The sequence below is a fragment of the Balaenoptera borealis genome (assembly GCF_965194805.1).
Source record: "Balaenoptera borealis genome assembly, chromosome: 2".
NCBI classification, from domain to species: Eukaryota; Metazoa; Chordata; class Mammalia; order Artiodactyla; family Balaenopteridae; genus Balaenoptera; species Balaenoptera borealis.
Genome location: NC_138867.1, coordinates 119,264,302 through 119,283,688, shown reverse-complemented (window position 1 = coordinate 119,283,688; position 19,387 = coordinate 119,264,302). Strand labels below are relative to the sequence as shown.

The window sequence follows — 19,387 nt, the reverse complement described above, 5'->3', positions numbered from 1 at the left end:
TCCGGTAAGCCATTTGGTGCAGCAAAAAAAACCCAAACAAACAAAACTAATAAAACCACCTATGACTGCAGCATAATTTGGAGACAGAGAATATTATAAACTTCATTTTATATATAAACTGGTAACTATACAACCTAAATCAGCAGATCCGGTTACAAAGCCATGCTACTGAAGAGAGGCCAAGATGGTAAAGAAGATTAGAGAGCAGCAGAATCCTACCAATGGTGAAGACAGATAAAGTCACCACCAGAAAGAGTCCCAGCTTGAGTGGAGAAATGCTGACAATAGGTCTGAGACCTGGTGGATGAGAGGAATTGAGAACTCTAAAAGAAATTCTTGAAAATGAGACTGGAAATGGAAATCTTTGAAAGGCATCTTGTCCAGAGGAAAGAGATGATTTGAAGGGCAGGTATCCCTTGAGGGCTTGATGGTGAAGAGAAAGAAGGAAACAAGGAGTGAAGATGAAGACTACCAGAGAAATGAAAGAGAGTCACAAAATCAGAAGACACATCAACCTGGGCTCCACTCCCAAAAAAGTGCCTTCTATTTGGAAAAAATGCACTCCATTCTACCAACAGAAGAGGGCACTCTCAAACTAAGAAACCTGATAAAACACCCAACTGCCTGCCTCATTTGCAATTGCCGAAACTGGAAAGTAGACATTTCAAAATGAACAGAAAGTAGTAGGTATAATATTATATAAAGACAACAAAAAAAGAGAATACATTTTTTTTTCAAAACTAACCATGAGACAAGAAAACTCCAACCTGATTTAAATAACCTTAAACAGTCATTTGGTGATATGAAAAAATACTGTGAATCAGAAAAATAACTCAGAACAAAAATAGACAAAAAACAAAAAGATATAAGACAAGAGTTAGTCAAAATCAAAAGAAACTGATCAAAAAGAAAAATCACCTCAGGAAAAAAAAAAAAAGACTAAATTATAAGATGTCCAAGGGGAAGAGATTTTACTTAAAATACAATAACTGGTTTTGACGGAAGGAATTAAAACAGCCGAGAAAATAAAATCAAGAAATCAGTAAGAAGGATCAGAGAGAAAGTGCTAGATAGAGAGGCAAAGAAGATCCAGCATATATTACAGTCCCTGTAGAAGAAAAACAAAATAATGAAACAGATGTAATATTCAAGAAAACTTCCTGGAAATAAAACTTCAATCTACACTTCGAAAGGGTCTCCCAAGGACCAAAGAAAACTGATATGGAATGGTCAATTGTGAGATATCTTAGAAAATCAATTAGATTTGAAAGAAAAAAATCCTCTGGGCCTCAGGCAAAACGACCAAGTCATTTAGGAAGGAAAAGAAAAGAAATGAGAACCAAGATTTTATATCCAGCCAATCTGTCCTTTAAGTACCAAGGCTATAGAAAATCAGTATTAAATATGCAAGAACTCAGAATACTGTACTCAGGAGCCTCGTTTGAGGAATTTAGTAGAGAATGAGTTTCATTCAACTAATACTCATCATGATGGTGAGTATTAAATATACTAATAAGTTGTAGATCTGCAAGTAAAATAAAGGTGGTGACAAGGCTGGGAAAAGAGTATGCAAATTGTTTTCTAAAAACAATATGACTCAAACTGGAAGGGAGGAGAGAAAGGGAAAAATGGAATAAAATAATTGATCGTTATATAAGTAATAGGAGCGAGTCAAGATAGAGCTGACAAACGAAATAATACAGCCCACCTATGGAAAAGTTATTTGAGGACTTAGAAAAAATACAAGTATAACTGATAACCATTGGAACAAAAACGCAAACATTACTTAACATCAAAAGTAATTTTAAAAGTAAGTGGGGTGGTTTTTTTGGGGGGGGGAGGTTGTTTTTTAGCACTTCCTTACTTCCTGGAACTACTAGGTGAATCCAAGATGCTCTGGGTTCATCTCTGTATTTCCTGCCCCCGTCCTAGCACCAGCCATTTCTCCAAGGAACCCTGGTTCCTAGTCGAATGGGAGCTGAACACCCGCTGGAAACCTGGTCGCTTTGGTGCTCTCGTCAGGGGAGGAGTCTCAAAATGCTTTCTCAAAGCGGGATCACTGGGAAAATGAAGAAGGCTGGGACAGCAAAAGGGATTAATGGGGAAATGAAGAAGGCTGGGACAGCAAAAGGGATTAATGGGAAAATGAAGAAGGCTGGGACAGCAAAAGGGATTAATGAGAAAATGAAGAAGGCTGGGACAGTGGCAAAAGGGCTGGAGAGCGCCCGCGGGTCTCGAACCACTCTGGGGAGAGTGAGTTGAATCACAATGCAGTCGAAGGAACCGCTGAGCTATAGCCAGCCCGAGTCAGAACTGTGGATTATATCCCCTTGACTGTTGAGAAAGGGTTGCGTCACAACAAACTAACCAGAGTAGATACGATCCAGGCTGATTTTGCGTGCTCCCCCACCCCCAATCCAGACACTCGGAGTGCCCATCTGCGGACACAGAGCAGTGAGAAGGACCCAGGTCTCCCCTACCTCTTAGTGAGCTCTTCCGCAGTTGCTTCCGGGCTTATTCCCTCCTACCACGCGGCAGTCAACAGGTCCGCGGCAGTCACCAGGTCCACCACAGTCTCTGGACTTCTGGTCCAGCCTCTACGCTCCCCCGACAACCACACAGGGCCGCTCACTCTGTGATCTAAACAGCTTTCATAGTGCCTTGAGTCAGGACAGTGGAATCTTTACAAGCTGCTAATTGTTACATCAGGCCTTATCTTGGAACTTTGCAGCTAAACCCCACAGCTCCTCTCCCAGGTGTCATATAGTGTCACTCCTTCTGTTACTATTTTTAAAAAATTATTCTAAACTGCACAAAAACACCCTATTCATTGCATGTATACTGTAAACAGCCACAATTCCTACTTTTCTCCAGTTAACCATGACTACGATTTCAGTGTGTACCCCTCCAGTTTTTTCCCTCAATCTACGGATTTAACTGTACACACAACATAGTTTTGACTGGCGGGGGTGAAGGGTGGGCTTATTGGGGATTCGGTTGTTGGGTATTGTTCTGTTACACTTAACAGAATGTGTTGGAGATCTTGTCAGTACATACACTAGATCTAATTCATATATATTGTAATGGCTGAATTATACTCAAATATAAATGTACCGGTTTTATTTTAACTGTTATAAACATAGCTGCAGTAAACATCCTTGTATGCATGTGTACACGTAAGCAAGTCTGTTTTTAGGACACATACTTATATGAGTAGAATTGCTGAATTAAAGACTTCACATTTAAATTTTTGGAGGTTATGGGAGAGATGTGAGAGGCCCTGGAGCACCTGAAGTCACAAAATCATCTGAAGCCATACAGATTTTTTGTTCCCTAAATACTTTAATTGGCAATTCCACCAGAATGTAAATTCCATGACACTTGGGGCCTTGTTGCCTTATCCCAGAAGATACTACCAGGGCCTAGAACATGTTCAGCATCTCAGCACTCACTGAATGAACGAACTCATGTAGACCGGTCACAGGCATATGACTCAACCAGAATGCAAAATTTCCTTGGATTTTTAGAAAGACCACAAACATCAATAAAGCTTCTCTTCCAGAGTTTGGAGTTCTCTAGGATTGCTCTGGGCTCCTAAATTTCCATCCCTTCTCCTTCCTCCCCCCGCTTTTTTTAAGTCACCAGCTTGAACCCCTCCAAACAGCCATGACCTAGACAGACCCCTTGGAAACTCAAACCACTTGCCAGTCCCAAGAGAATTTAGAGAAAATGGACTTCAGAATTGCTTTTAGTAGAGGTGACCAGAAGTCAGGTTCCACCGGTACCAAAAAGAGGGAAATCGCTTGAAGCCAAGTTGAATTAGCTGCCTGAAGAATGAACACTGAACCACAGAAAGAACTCAGCTCATTAAGACATTCTCTAGCCTGCCCTGACAGGGGGAACAAAAGGACCCAGTTGACTGGGGTAGATTCTTACCCAAGGACCTGTAGAACACATAATCCTGCCAAGGAAAGCACCAACTAATATGTCCACAGCTGGCCAACGAATATTGTACGAGAAATTTTGAGCCAGTCCTTGCACCAGTAGATAAAGACACATTCAGTGTTTCCATTGGCAAGATACAGCGTCAGAAATAAAATTAGGCAGGGAATTCCTGGTGGTCCAGTGGTTAGGACTCTGCGCTTTCACTGCTGAGGGCTCAGGTTTGATCCCTGGTCAGGGAACTAAGATCCCACAAGCCGCACAGCACGCTGCCCACCCACCCCCACCCCGCCCCCCAAAAAAGAAGAGTCAGCAAAAGAGATGCCTGACAGCAAGGGAATTCTGCACAAAAGGCCAAAGGAAAGAGTATGGCGCTTTGGGGGACCCACAAGTGGTTCAGATGCTACATAAAGGTGTCCAAAGGGCTAGATAAGGCAGAAAATGTCAACAAGCCATATGGTAGCAGCCTTGTTAGCCCAAGCAGAGCCCACTTTTCAAGGAACAGAAGCAACTAAAGTTGTTATAGAATTCACCTGCTTGAAGCTTGTGTAACTACCATTTGTTTTTTTACTTTAAGGAACTGACTTTTTTTTTCTGTCTGCATCCCTGGGGCCTGGCACAGTACCTGATCTAGGGAACATCAAAGTTGTTTTTGCTTTAGTTAGCCAGTCTGTACCATCTAATTCTCAAGTTAGACCCAACTTGAGGCAAGGCAGCTTCTCAATAGTTCTCAGTGGGGCTGGGGGGGGGAGGAATTATGCCCCACCCCCCCTCCAGGGACACAGACATCTTTCATTGTCATAACTTGGGGAGAAGGTGCTATTGGCAACTAGTGAGTAGAGGCTAGAGATACTCTAGACACCCTACAATGCACAAGGGAGCCTCCACAACAAAGAATTACCCAGCCCAATATGTCAACAGTGCAAACACCGAGTAACCCTGTGCCTAGCCTAACTGCGGAGAGTTAGGAAAACACTAAGTTTTCAACCCTGAGCTCTGCTGTTCCAGCAACAGAAGATCAAAGGAGGCTAAAATTACAGGAAAAGTTATATTCAAACTCCTCCAGACACAGATCACATCAGAGTAAAGTATAACTCGTGTTGAAGGCACCTAGAAAAAAAGTGACAGGGCTCAAATGAAGGGAGGAGAATAAGTATGGGGAAGAAAAAACAATACACAGGGAAGAATATGGGATGTTCCCACCAAATGTGAAATAGGCCCAGTCAATGCTATTTATTATACATGTTGAACAGCCTCTGAGACCCAAGGGCTCCCATATGAGGTTTTCTCCTTTTTCTTTTTTGCATCAAACAGGTTCTTCCAAGAGCCTGCTTACAAGGAAGACAAAAACAGAGTAATCCTCAATAAAATGAAACAAATAGGAAAAGCTGAACAGTTTACATATGAAGAACAAAGGTTAAAAAACTCACCAGACAAAAACCACACCAAACACTCATCCCATTTAATTTCCTGTTACATGCTCTAAGGAAGCTGAGAACACCAGGCCCCAAGGCAGCAATGCTCCTGAGGCTCTAGCTTAGGCTCCCTCTATGTGACAGTTTCATGCACACGCATCCGCACATACCAATGACCCAGGCAGAAGTACACATGCATGCACAGGTGGCCGGAGAACCACGGGGCGGGACTGGGGGAGAATGGCAAAAGGAGGGGCCAGTCAAGGATATGCTATCAACTGGAAACTGGGGACCCAGAGAACCCTTCTGCTGTAGGCTAAGCAAGAGTAAAAATTAAAACAAAGGCAGAACACAGGGTAAATGTAGGATGCTCAGATGAGATGGACAGATGAAGAGGGAAAGATGCAAGGGGAGTTTCGGGAAAGCAGCCTCAGAAGAGGTGGTTTTTCTTTATTGGGAACTCAGATGATCAGAGGTCCTCTGTCTCCAGTGAAATACTGAGGCTGAAGGAACATGCCACAGCACATTCCTTTGCATCCTGTGCTCTCTCCCAAGGTAGAGGGAAACCACAAACACCCACCCTCTAGCCCTCCCCATTGCCACTCTTAAGGACTTTCCCCAGTACCTCCCAAAAGATGACGCCCACACACACAAAGTTAGGCCTGGCAAAAAGCCAAGCATAGAAAGCCTCAGTAACTCTTCTTGGTGGAACCAAAGCCAGAGAAGCCCATCACAGCTGCCATCTCATCATCCTCCTCAAATGTCAAGTCCTCCTCAGCCCTCCTTTTCTTCTCCTTCTGTTTCTCTTTCTTGTAGGCTTTGGCCTTTTCCTCCTAGAAGGGAAATCACTCAGAATCAGTTCAGACTCGTAAGCCAAATGCTGAAAGAGATAGGTGAGCTTCCTTTCTATCTTTAGAATAAAATAATTAAAGACAAGTAAAATTTCAAGAGCAGAGGAAAAGCCACAGTAAAGATCATAAGGGACAAGAAAGAGAAGTTTTAGCCTATGGAGAGCATTTCTCAATCCTACATCCCAGTTCATCTCTAGTTCTTAACAAGGTGATGGGAGTAAAGCCACATAATAGGAACTAACATTCTGGGGCATATAGTACAAGCCAGGAACTGGTCTAAGTGCTTTATGTATATTATATACTAAGATCTTGAATATGGGGAAACAGAGGCACAAAGAGGTTATATAGCTTGTCCAAGAGTCACAACCAGTATGTGAAGGAAAAAGAATTCTGACCCAGTCAGCCTGGTTCCACGGGCCTGCTGGGGACTAGGTGCATTTAATTAATCACTCCTATAGTAAAAAAAAAAAAAAAAAAAAAAAAAGTATGGCCCAGAGAGTCCAGAAGAAAAGGATAGGTTTAGAGCCATTTCCTTCAGATTATGAGAGTCCCAAACAAGGGCAATAAATGTTCCCCTTAATGTACAGAAATTCAGGAGATACAACTCTCCTCTGGGGATAGGAGTGGAATGAGGAAGAGAGGCTACCTCTTCTCTGAGTTCCTTCATCCTTTCCTCAAAATCATAATCCTTCTGCTTCTCTTCCATCTTCTTCTTGTTGACTTCAAAACGTTTCTTCACCTGATCCAAAGTGGAACGTTCCACACGCATAGACATGCCCAGGTTTCGCTGATCTGGGTAGGGTCAACAGTGAAGAAGGTAAGGTTGTTAAGACATCCTAAGCCCCTCAAAAAGTCTTTTCCTGACATTAAAAAAAAACAAAAAACAGACTCATAAAACACACAGTAAAAATAATTAGGGCTAAAAAAAACTTCCCTGGCAGCAGCCCCAGATAACAAGATATACACAGCTTTCAACTACCCTTACTGAGCAGATGCACACCAGTGGGGACAGCTGGGCCCTGGAGAAGACCATGGTTTGGGCTTGTTGAGAGCTTGGAACAGATACTCACCTCATGGACTCCAGAAACATTAAATAATGAAGTAAAGAATAACCTATGCTGAAGCAACTAGAGAATTCCCCAGACATTAAAAAAGAGGCCCAATAGAAACTACCCTTTCCCGCACCCCACCTCCAAAACTCAAATCCAGCCCCAGTCGCAAACTACCTCCAAGCCTTACGTTTCTTTCCGTTAATGTGATCCAGGAAGTTGATGGAGTCTTTCACCACACAGTCACAGACATTGCAATAGTATCTAGAAAACAGAAAGAAATAGCACTAGGGTCAAATCTGGTTGTAAGGATTTTATCGTTTTCAACCAAAAAACTCATTATTTTTAGGTAAAATTTCTTTTTAGAAGAAGCATTCTCATTTCCACAAAGCCTTAGCTCTTGGAAGAGTGTCGCTGCCAACCTCCAAGATGGCCCCCACAATGATCCCACTCTCCTGGTATTCCTACCCTATATAGGCCCTTCCCAATTTGCACCAGCGTTAGTCTGTGTGATCAATAGAATATATCAAAGGTGATGCTATGTCACTTCCAAGATTAGGTTATTAAAAAACATGGATTCTGTCTTAGTCTGTTCACGAGTCTGATCACGTGCCCTGGGGAAGCCACTTGCTTTGCTGTGAGCAGCACTATGGAGCGGCCCATGGAGCATAGAACTGAGGTCTCCAAACCACAGCCACGTGACAGAGCTTGGAAGCAGATCCTCCAGCCCCACTTATACCTCAGATGAATGCAGACCCAGCAGACACCTTGATGACAGCTTTGTGAGAGACACTGAGCCAGAACCACCTAGGTAAACCTTTCCCAGATTACTTACCCACAGATACTGTGAGCTATCTATTGTTTTATGCTGCTAAATACTGGCTTAATGTATTAATTTAAATAGCAATAGATAACTAACACAAAGAGGAAGGACAACAGTGGATTTACTCAGAGAAGCAGCTCAGAAAAGTGTCACTCATTGTTATCTGTGTTATGCTCCTGCTGGAAAACCTAACTGGACAGAGAGGTAGTGCTGAGCAAAAAGATGAAGAGTTCTTGTGGGACCCTTCTTCCTACAGGTTATGGTCTTGGTCTAGGAGGAAGGTGCACAACCAGGAAATCCATAACAGCTACAAGCTTTGCAGCCAGTCTGGAACCTCAACCCCCTTTATTCACCATCAACAGCACCTGGGCTCCATTCTAGCTTTACCTAACTTCTCCCCTAGAAATCTCCTCAGTAGTCCTTTTCTTCATTTCTTCCTCTGGCAGGAGAACAAATAATCCCTTTTAAGATATTAAGAAGTAGTTACAGAGCTAATATGAAGAAGCCTACAGAGTGACCCCTCTTAGAGACACTATTAAGTTAATTTGAGACCTTGGAGGACAATGGATGGAATTACAGGAAACAAGGTTGTTATTCTAGGGCCAGGTACCCTGCTCAACACTTCCTAAAACCAACGCAGTTTATTAGACTTACTCCTGGCTGCAGAGAAAGACAAAAAGCCACTCACCCTCCCATCTCAGACTGTGGGGTGGTCTTGGTAATGACGATTGTCTTCCCAAGTTTGGATTCCAGGTCCACCTTGTAGTCCCTATGCCGGAGAAGCTCTCGCTTGACTGGCTGCACTGGTTTTCCTGAAATATAATGGGGAAGGAAGTCCCTTCATTATTAGAGTTCCTTAACCAGAAAGGAGAAGAAACGCATGAAATCCAAAATCCTGAGGTTTACTTTCATGTCTTTCTGAAACCTGAAGCAAGGGACACAACAGTCACTTCTAGCAGCAGCTAAGGAGAAGCTCAACACAGAAAAAATGACAAGCAATCTTTAACCCTCTATATCTTTCCTCCACTTCAAAGCCGACGAGTCTAAAAGCAATGTTTTTTATTCATGAATTAACTGAATTGAAGGGAGGAGTTCTGAATTTTCACAAAAAGCAACCTTTTAAAAGAAGAGTAAGACCACTCAATAGTGCTTCCAAACAGATATCCCAAGCATAAAACAGAAAGGAATCTTCTGAAAGCTGGGAAAACTTTAAAGGGGGACCAACATTTAGGAAATATCTGTTATATGTCAAGTACTATTGTACAAGTTACATAAAAACCAAAAGAGTTAGATTATGCAACGTGGTGTAGAAGTAAAGCAGAAGAGGACTTCCCTGGTGGCGCAGTGGTTGAGAATCTGCCTGCCAATGCAGGGGACACGGGTTCGAGCCCTGGCCTGGGAAGATCCCACATGCCGTGGAGCAGCTGGGCCCGTGCGCCACAACTACTGAGCCTGCACTCTAGAGCCTGCAAGCCACAACTACTGAGCCCGTGCGCCACAACTACTGAGGCTGTGCTCTAGAGCCCGCAAGCCACAACTACTGAAGCCCGCGCGCCTAAGAGCCGCTGCTCCACAACAAGAGAAGCCACTGCAATGAGAAGCCAGTGCACCGCAACGAAGAGTAACCCCTCTCGCCACAACTAGAGAAAGCCGCGCACAGCGACGAAGACCCAACACAGTCAAAAATAAAAACAAATAAATAAATAAATTTATTTTTTTAAAAAAAAGTAAAGCAAAAGAAAAATGTACAGTTTGAAAACAGATGAGAAAATAAGACGTTTCTTTTTATAGAGTGGAATCTCTAGGAGAGAAGCACCAACTCCGTCACATTGTATAAGGCACAGAGAACAGCACTAAGCGCTAGGTTAAACAATACCATGTCCCCCGCTGCTCTTCAAAAGCAATAATACATAGCAGCAAAATACTCCTTCTTCTGTCACTAGTAAGGATCCCACTCTTTTCTCTGTACTTGAGGAAAGTACGAAATAAGCCAAGCAAAGGTAGGGCAAGGAAGCAGAATCACAGAGCTGGAAAGCACCTCAAAAGCACTTCAGTCCATCTCCTCTCTCTCATACCTGAAGAAACTGAGGACCAGGGAGGCAACGCTCTGCCAAAGGTTACACAAGAAAGGAGGACAGCACATTTCAACTCCCCACCCACTCTCCAACCATTGCATCGCCTCTATAATGCACTTAGCACTTGATGGAGAAGGCACCCACCATCCTTCTTTTCTCTCTCTTCCGTGAGCCTCTTCTCGGCGAGCTTCTCATATTCATCTTTGTCCCACTTTCGGCGAAAGTCCAAGTTTTTTGTCTGAGGGGAGGAAAAAGCGCTTGAGATTCGTCGCTAATCGTGTCCGACTCCTGGAAAAACGGAAGCGCGTCCTCGCTGCCAAGGCGGCCCCGGGACCTGGGGAGAGCGAAGCCTCTCCGGACAGCACCAGGAGGCTGAGGTTGCCTCAGGACCCCAACCAGAGCCCTCCCCGATTCCACTGACCCTGTGCCAGGGCCTTACGAAGAAGCTCTTGAACTGGGGCCATTAGTTTGCGAGGAGGTGTCGGGAAGTCAATCGGGTGCAGAATACTCGGCGCCGAGAAGCCACCCCCTACCCCCCACCCGAAGCCTCCTCACACACAACACCTACCCCACTGCCCGACGCCATCTTCACTGCGAAGTGAATGGGAAGCCTGAAAATGCCGTAAAAAGCGGCCCTGAGCCGTAAAGCAAGCTTGCCTCCAATAAGCTTAGACTCTCGTGTTCTAAACGAGCTAAGCACTGGAGGGCTTCTAAAACAGGATTTGTCGGCCCCGCCCCTGCTCCAAAGAAATAGCGCATGCGCGAGGAAAGTATGAAGCTACACGGAAGTAAGGGCGCCTGGAAACGTTTTTGCCGTGGCTTTCAAAACAAGCGTAGATTCAACTTGTCTTTTAAACCAAAGAGGAAAATGAGATTCGGATCAGTTCTCTTGATCTAATCTAATCAACTTGCGTGCACTGCCAAGAATTTCCAAACCTTCTTTAAGGCTGAAGCGCCGTAATAGGGGCTCTAGATGCTTCATTTACCTGTATGCACTAAAGATATGGCCCCAAGAGCGCCGAACTGTTTGCAAAGGCTGCAGCCTTTCCAACGCACATATGCAAGGCGCTTTTTGCAACTTGTCTCTTTATCTTGAAGCAATGCTATCAACCTTTGGTTAACTCGTTTTTCCTTCAGCTGAGAAACATTAGTCATTCAATCTACAGGGCACAGTTTAATCAACATGATGCGACTTGGGAAGGTCGGTCATCAGCAACACTCTAGGGTAAAGAACTCTAGCAGATATCTCACTATACACTGATTTAGTGACGTGACTGTATCTCCAAGTTGGGGGGAAGGGGAACTGTGGCTGCTCCCTTCACTGAATACAGAAACATCACCCCAGGGAGGATACTCCTAGCTCACAGAATCCTCCAGTGTACACTCAAGCGTTTTCCATGGCCTATGCAAACCAATCCCTTGATAACAAATTACCCACACTACTATATTTAATATTTTATTTAATATATTATACAACCACTTCTAGAACAGGCACCTCCATGGCAGGACATGGAAGTCAGAGCAGTGATTCTGGCACAGGTAATGGTCTCCAAAATCTCAAAAGATCACATCTCAATCTTGTCAGGTCACTTATTAAGTTCAACATTCAAGATTATTAAACAGACAGCCTCACCCTGCTATTATTAACAATGGATGGGCTAGAGAGATGCCACATCAATATGGGCACTGCTATGCCCTTGGGATAGCATCTCTGTCCTCAAACAAAACAGAAAAGAGTCATTGCCCAACTCTTTGCTGTCTCCCAAAAACTCCCTGGACAGGCCAAGGGCAGGCTACGGACAAACTTCCCAGAAACTGGCTCAGAAGCCAGAGTGGAAGGCTAAGTATTTGACTTTTGATCTCAATGGTCAGAATCCTCTCAACCTGAGGTGACTTTCCCAGAGACTTGCTCATAGCAACCATCTCAGCACCTGTTGGCAGCATTCAATGGCATTTCAAACCTGCCATCTGCCTCGGATGTTAGAGCATGTCTCTTTCACGTACCAGCCATCTGCGCCCATGCAGAATAGCTGCTCACACTAGCCCAGGAGTCCTCAGGGCCTTCTACAGTTCTGTACCCAGGAAGGATGAAGGATGCAGAGGCACTTGTCACCCATCCTGGCCAGCAGTTGTGGAGTCCCTCAGGAAGTCAGTCCTAGATGAAACCTTTCTACAAAGAGCAGCAGATGGCATTCAGGCAAGGATCAAGACTCAGACAGTCGCTTCTGAATTTCAGCCACAAGATTTTCCCGTGTAATGGCCACCTGAAACATAACAGAACTCTCATGTGACGAACTAGAGAGTGATACTAGTTCCTTAGCCACTACTTTTCTGGACTCATTTAACTCTGCAACTGCTCCCACTACTTATGCAACCAGCAGGGAGGAGTACGTGCTTCAGCCTGACCTGGAGAATGTATGCCCTCAGGACTAAAGGGATTCAAACACCTGTTCTATGTCTATTTTGTTCATTAGTCTTGAAATACCCATAGAGATTTCGTTTGTCCTTTTGCCCACCCAACCAGTCATCGGCTAATGGTTGCCTAGGGTGGGTGCTCATTCATCTCTATCATGATTAACCCTGGAGATATTTTCTCAGCCAAAAGATATATATTTCTTAAAGAATCTAAGAAAGGTAGAAACACTTGGTCCCTCCTATTTCTGCCTGCCCCCACTCACCTCCTCCCTGCTGGCCACTGAACGGAGCTTGATGACCCCTTCCTTCAGTTCTTGCTCACCAATAATGACCACCAGTGGGATGCCCATGTTCTCACAGTAGTGCAGTTGAGTTAGTAGTTTAGGGTTGTTCTTATACATCAGCTCTGCCTGAAAAGGGTAAAGAAAGAATAGGAGACTTAGGGACTTCCCTGGTGGCACAGTGGTTTAGAATCTGCCTGCCAATGCAGGGGACACGGGTTCGAGCCCTGGTCTGGAAAGATCCCACATGCCGCAGAGCAACTAAGCCCGTGCGCTACAACTACTGAGCCTGCACTCTAGAGCCCGTGAGCCACAACTACTGAGCCCACGTACCACAACTACTTACTGCAGCCCACACGCCTAGAGCCTGTGCTCCACAACAAGAGAAGCCACTGCAATGAGAAGCCTGCGCACCACAATGAAGAGTAGCCCCCGCTCGCCGCAACTAGAGAAAGCCTGTGCACAGCAACAAAGACCCAATGCAGCCAAAAATTAATTAATTAATTAACTTTTTAAAAAAGAATAGGGGACTTAGACGTGACCATACCAAAGCAACCTAAGTGTCCATCGACGGACGAATGGATAAAGAAGATGTGGCACATATATACAATGGAATATTACTCAGCCATAGAAAGAAACGAAATTGAGTTATTTGTGGTGAGGTGGATGGACCTAGAGACTGTCATACAGAGTGAAGTAAGTCAGAAAGAGAAAAATAAATACCGTATGCTAACACATATATATAGAATCTAAAAAAGAAAAAAAAATGGTTTTGAAGAACCTAGGGGCAGGACAGGAATAAAGATGCAGACGTAGAGAATGGACTTGAGGACGTGGGTAGGGGGAAGGGTAAGCTGGGACAAAGTGAGAGAGTGGCATGGACTTATATATACTACCAAAAGTAAAATAGATAGCTAGTGGGAAGCAGCCTCACAGCACAGGGAGATCAGCTCGGTGCTTTGCGTCCACCTAGAGGGGTGGGATAGGGAGGGTGGGAAGGAGACGCAAGAGGGAGGAGATATGGGGATATATGTATATGTATAGCTGATTCATTTTGTTATAAAGCAGAAACTAACACACCATTGTAAAGCAATTATACTCCAATAAAGATATTAAAAAAAAAAAAAAAAGAAGAAGTGACCATACCACTCAAACCTCAGGAGCAGGCATATCCAAATAAGTAAGTAGCTAGCCCTCATACCCTAAGAAGACACACTAGTGAAGACTAGAAAGGTCTTGAGTTCCACCTTAGGCATAAGGTAGAAGTGGGCCTGGTGCATGAATTCCACATATACCTAGATGTTTTGGATATTAGTTCCATTATACCTTGATCCCAGCATCCCAAAGCTCTGCAATTAGCTTCAGCCGTTCTTGGAGAAAGTTCTTCTGAGGTGTGGCCACAAACACTTGGGTCTCTGTGGTCCGTATATTCTCACCAAAAGTCTAGTAAAAGAGAGAGAGAAAGTAAAACTAATAAAAACTTCCTTTGCACCAATAATTCAAAAAAAACAAAAACAATCATCAGAAAAACAGTCCAACTGCACCTCCAGAAACATGAGAGTTTTTAAGGTCTGCAGCCCCACTCTAACCCTACCAAGGGCCTACCTTCATCCTCTGCTCCACAATGGAGAAGATCCGCTCTACTCCAATGCTGAGCCCCACACACGGCACCTTGTGGCCTTTGGGGTCAAACATGCCCACCAGCCCATCATAGCGCCCACCAGCAGCCACACTGCCCACATTCAGTGGCTCCTCCTCAGCATGAGCTGGGGTCTGTAGCAGCACTGCTTCATAGATCACTCCTGTATAGTAGTCCAGGCCCCGAGCCAGGCTCAGGTCAAAGGAGATCTGTGGGGACAAGGTTATAGTCAGTCTTAGACAAGACTCAGGACCCTGAGAGCCCTAGACACAGCAGGAGGTCCACTCCCTACCCAGCTTACCTTCTCAGCAATTCCAAATAAAGTCAGGTATTCAAATAGCAGCTTCAGGTCTCCCAAGCCCTCTAGGGCCTGCTTGTTCTGGGATAGTCTGGGATCCTGGAACATTTGTTCCACCAAGGATACCCCTCCTGGAGAGACATGTGGGGAGAAATACGGTCTGTGTTATACACCCAGATGTGTTTCATCCAAATTTATCCCTAATATGCTCCAGCTAGTCCTCCTCATTTTCTTAAAAAAAAAGATCCTGATCACATATGACCAGATTCTCCTCCTCTGCCTCCATCTTTGACACCTGAAGACATAACTGGTTACAGTAAGTAAAAAGGTTATTAAATTCAAACCAGGCTCTGGAACTTAGCACATTTATGAAAAGGAGCTGTTTCAGAGGTAGAAGTTATACACTTATCACTCTCACTCTGGTTCTATCATGTACCTCTGAAAACACTGATTCTTACCATGACATTGGACGTAATCCCCAATTCGATCAGCTATTTCAGCAGCCAGGCCTTTCTTTGCCACCATCTCATGTCTCACATCTTTCCAAGACATCTGCACAAACACCCAAACATTAGCCTAGCCCCAAGATCCTTCTTTCTCTTAATGGAAAAGAACATCTCATTTCATTCATTATGTATGTCACGAGTAGCTAACATTCTACTCAGCAAAGTCAGAGGCAGCTTAGGAAATCCAGCCATAATCTCCACTGTACAGCAAAACTCAGGTCTCGTTTCAGAATGTCTCCTTACCTTCCTCCCAGAAATAGCTCACTTCCAGCCACCATCTCCTTATTTTCCTCTAAAGGTATATATAGATTTGAAGGCAGGGCAGAAACTCTGATAGGATCTACTGAAGCATGTCTTCTTTGTTACCTTGTCTAGTTTGTCAACCGAGGAGCAGATGGCATGGAACTTGCTTTCAGGAACACCACAGACGGCAAATATCCCATCCAAAATCCGCCGGTCATTGACCTGTGAACTCAATGGAAGTGACCCAAGTGGCTTATGAATGACCTCTCCCTCAAAACAATGGCAGTCCCTACTTGCCTGACTCATAAAAGGGATAGAAAGGAAATTCCACAGGATGACTATATAGATACAGATATAAAATGCAACACCTGTACTAAGAAAGTCCTAGAGCCACAGGCTTAATGGCTGGGGTCACCTATGTTTTGAAACAGCATTAGGCCAAATCCAGACTTCTCCCCTCAGTCCTCAGCTCTGGCCTCACCTTAATGAGAAAATCCCCCAGCTGCAACCCACTAAGGATTTCACACATGATCTTCAAACACTCTGCATCAGGGATCATAGGGTCAAACTGACCAGCAATGTCAAAATCCTACAGCAAAGAAAAAGACAGGCGAAAAAAAATTACTGAGCAGCCAGTTCCTAGGTTGTGGTCCCCAGAACTATCAAACCATGCTACCTCCATCAGGTCACTTACACACTGGCAGAACTCCCGGTAGCGGCCTTGGACTATGGTTGGGCTCTCCCGCCGCCACACGTTTCCAACATGATAGCGTTTCATCTTCTTCACTTTATTCATGGCCAGATAACGAGCAAAAGGGACCTCACATAAATAGGTTAAGGAGGAAGAATACTACATCCAGAGCTTAGCCCCAGTGAAAAGACATTAGGGAGGACTGGGCCTCTATCAATTGGATCTCATCCACTAGGATTAGAACAAGGACTTTCTCTGTCTCCTTTCCCACTATCCCCAAGGCATAGCAATCAATAAACATTGAATAGTGTCAAATGAAGGAATCCCTGCAAGTTTGGTAGAAAGCACGGGAAGCAGAGATAGAAATGACCCAACAACTTCAAGTCTGGGCCATTCCCTCCCATTCAGATCAATTCTTAACTGTCTCAGAAGAGTCAAGCTTCAGAACCTGGATTTGCCTACAACTTCTATATCAATGTTTCTTCAAGTGTTCAAGGACCACCTGCATCTTAATTATCCAGGTACCTATTTAAAATGAAGATTTCTGAACACCACTCCAGCTACAGAATTAAGAAAATCTGGGGCTAGAGGTCAAAAATCTGTATTTTTGCAAGCTTCCTCAACGGATTCTGACACACTATAAACTTAAATGACAGAGCTCCAGGCCAGGCTCTGCTGGCAGAATTGCCTTCTGGAAGAAACTTGAAGTAAAGGCTGCTGCCAGTGAACCTATAGGGTCCCAGAGTCACTTCTGTCCCGTTATCAGAGAATGCCCTCTAGGTTTGGAAAGAGGTAAGTCAGGCTCCCGTACTTAGAAGGATACAGTAAGGTCATAGCGCAAGGACAACAGCTCTCCACCCTGATCCTTCAGATCATAGATGAGCCCAGAGTCCTCTCCATACTTCTCAGTAAGCATTTCCTGCAGGGGTCAAACAGAAAGTGCCACGGTTAAAAGGAGGACTCCAGAACATAGGTTAGAAGCCCTTTGGGAAAGAAATGGAGTTCCTGCACTCTTTTTTTCTCCTCTTACCTTTAGCTCAAATGCCGGGGTATCCAACCCCTTTGCTCCATGACGTTTAAAGCAGCTAACAACCATATCAATAATTTTCTCCCTCACAACCATCTGCTGGGGACTAAGATCTCTGGTGCCCTAGAAACCAAAAGGAGCCAGAGTGAAAACAAAGACAAAGACAAGTCCATTTAAGACAAAGACTTAAACTACATCTATAATCTAAGGTCTGGAGTTGAAATCTCTTTGAGTTCAGACGACTATGAGCCCCACCCAGTACCTCAAGAATAGTGAAGAATTAGTGAAATAGTGAAAAATTAAAAATAGGGAATACCCTGGGGGTCCTGTGGTTAGGACTCTGCGCTTTCACTGCCAAGGGCCTGGGTTCAACCCCTGGTCGGGGAACTAAGATCCCGCAAGCCATGCGGCACAGCCAAAACAAACAAACAAAAACAAAAACATTAAAAGTGGTCAGGAAGAGAAGCACAGGGCAGAACTCCAAGGCACTCTAACGGACAGGGTGGGGCAAAGAACATTACCTTTGGGGTCTTGATAATAAAATTTGATTTCTCTTGATGTGGCTTCAGTTGGGTTGCTAACGCTGCCTCTGCAACCTGGCAGAAAAAATGTGAGATATGGCTCCTCTCAATACTGGCCAAACCTGTGGTATCTCTGGCCCTGTGTACCACCAACCTGAAAATACTTTTGGCCCTGAGCAACAGGAAGTCTGAACACTATTTCATCTATCCCAATCTCAGCCCACTTCCAAAAACCCAGTTGTATCTGCAATATATATGTAATACATATGGGATCAGATGTTTACCATACAAGCTTCCTCACTATAATTGGAGTTTTTAAAAGTATGAAAAACTTTAACCAGCAAAAAACAAGGAAGGCACAAAGCAACCCAAGACTACCACCACTAACCATATAGGAGTAGGGATTAGTATGATCTCCAGTTCTCAGTTCCTACTCAAAGAGCGAAAAATAAGAATTGTTAATAAGGTAGCAATGGTCATTAGGCTTGGAGATAGGGAAAAAGTAACTGGAAGACAAAAGAGAAACAGCCCAAGAACACAGAACATGCCTGTGGAATGAAAAGGAATGGATTTCCTGATTGAAAAAAAAAAAAAAAAAAGCCGATTGGTAGGATGCTGTGACTGCAAATAACAAAAGATCTGAGCTCTGTTGTTCATGATAGCACAAAGCATCTACTGGAAACACAATAGTGTCATTCCCAAGGTAAAACAGAATCTGTGATTTTGATTATCACCAGCAGGCTGTATGCCCTTCCAGAAATATAGAGCGTGTAGTAGTTCATACTTTGGCAGATTCTGTGCTCCAAAGGACAGCAGTTGAAGCCCACAACCCCTCCTAAGAATCCATAATCTCTGAAAACTAAAAATTTTGAGGTAAATTCTAATGTGAACTCACTCTACTTATGGTAGTTAGTCATCTCACTTAGTGGGAATATTCATATATTTTGCTTAAAAAAATTTAAATGTGTTTGATCCTAAAAGGTTCAGATAAGGGACTATGTACCTATATTAAAATGCTCCCTTACTATGTAGCCATAGGTAAGTCATTTAACCTTGGAGCCTCCGTTTCCTCAACTGTAAAACGGAAATAATAACCCCAACATCTCAAGATTGCTATGATGATTAAATGACAAAACATCCTAAAAGGCCTTAGCTCTGTGTCGGTACATGGTGGGCACTCAATAAAAAACCGACTGTTAATACTGCGGGAGTACAGGCCGCGAGTCTATGCTTTCAGACCTGGAGATCCTGCCCCGACAGACCAGAGCTATCTCAGTCTGGCTCACCTGGCTATGAGAATGGACTGCCCCGATGCATACAGCACCGGGCGGCCGCCGGAGCTGGCCAAACAGCACAGCCCAGGCCCTCCCATGTAGGAGTCCGAGCCGGGGCATCGTGCAGCAGGAGGCAGGATTTCCGGAACACGAGGCAAAGGACCTAGGAAGGAGGCAGACAGGACCCCAGGAAGGGTACAGGGCGCTGTAGAGGCGAACCCCGAGCACCATATTAGAGGTGAGCGTTTCTACACCTCCCGAATCCCGCAGGGTGGTTCCAGTCCTCTCTGGCTTCCGCCCAGCTTCCGCACTTCCTGTAGGAGCCGGAAGTGATTGT

The 19,387-nt window shown here is 44.3% G+C and overlaps 2 protein-coding genes across 3 annotated transcripts; both read right to left on the bottom strand.

The window, feature by feature from the left end:
• Nucleotides 1-5,151: 5,151 nt before the first annotated feature.
• On the bottom strand, nucleotides 5,152-10,874 carry ZMAT2 (zinc finger matrin-type 2). The gene is made up of 6 exons (XM_082378717.1): nucleotides 10,724-10,874; nucleotides 10,300-10,393; nucleotides 8,769-8,892; nucleotides 7,448-7,521; nucleotides 6,855-7,000; nucleotides 5,152-6,190 (listed from the first exon to the last, which is right to left on the bottom strand). Exons 1-6 carry the CDS (start codon nucleotides 10,739-10,741, stop codon nucleotides 6,047-6,049), a joined length of 600 nt encoding a protein of 199 aa, XP_082234843.1. The 5' UTR covers nucleotides 10,742-10,874; the 3' UTR covers nucleotides 5,152-6,046.
• Nucleotides 10,875-11,598: 724 nt separating this feature from the next.
• Nucleotides 11,599-19,373, bottom strand: LOC309622661 (histidine--tRNA ligase, mitochondrial). Of its 2 annotated transcripts, none has more exons than XM_082378660.1 (13): nucleotides 19,063-19,373; nucleotides 17,777-17,851; nucleotides 17,259-17,378; nucleotides 17,052-17,147; nucleotides 16,232-16,357; nucleotides 16,019-16,126; nucleotides 15,661-15,759; nucleotides 15,247-15,340; nucleotides 14,792-14,919; nucleotides 14,457-14,699; nucleotides 14,178-14,294; nucleotides 12,834-12,980; nucleotides 11,599-12,419 (listed from the first exon to the last, which is right to left on the bottom strand). In XM_082378660.1, the coding sequence occupies exons 1-13, from the start codon at nucleotides 19,279-19,281 to the stop codon at nucleotides 12,360-12,362; spliced, it is 1,632 nt and encodes a 543-aa protein (XP_082234786.1). In that variant the 5' UTR covers nucleotides 19,282-19,373; the 3' UTR covers nucleotides 11,599-12,359. The 2 variants fall into 2 exon arrangements, with proteins under 2 accessions (XP_082234786.1, XP_082234787.1); XM_082378661.1 differs by having other exon boundaries at nucleotides 12,893-12,980.
• Nucleotides 19,374-19,387: the final 14 nt, after the last annotated feature.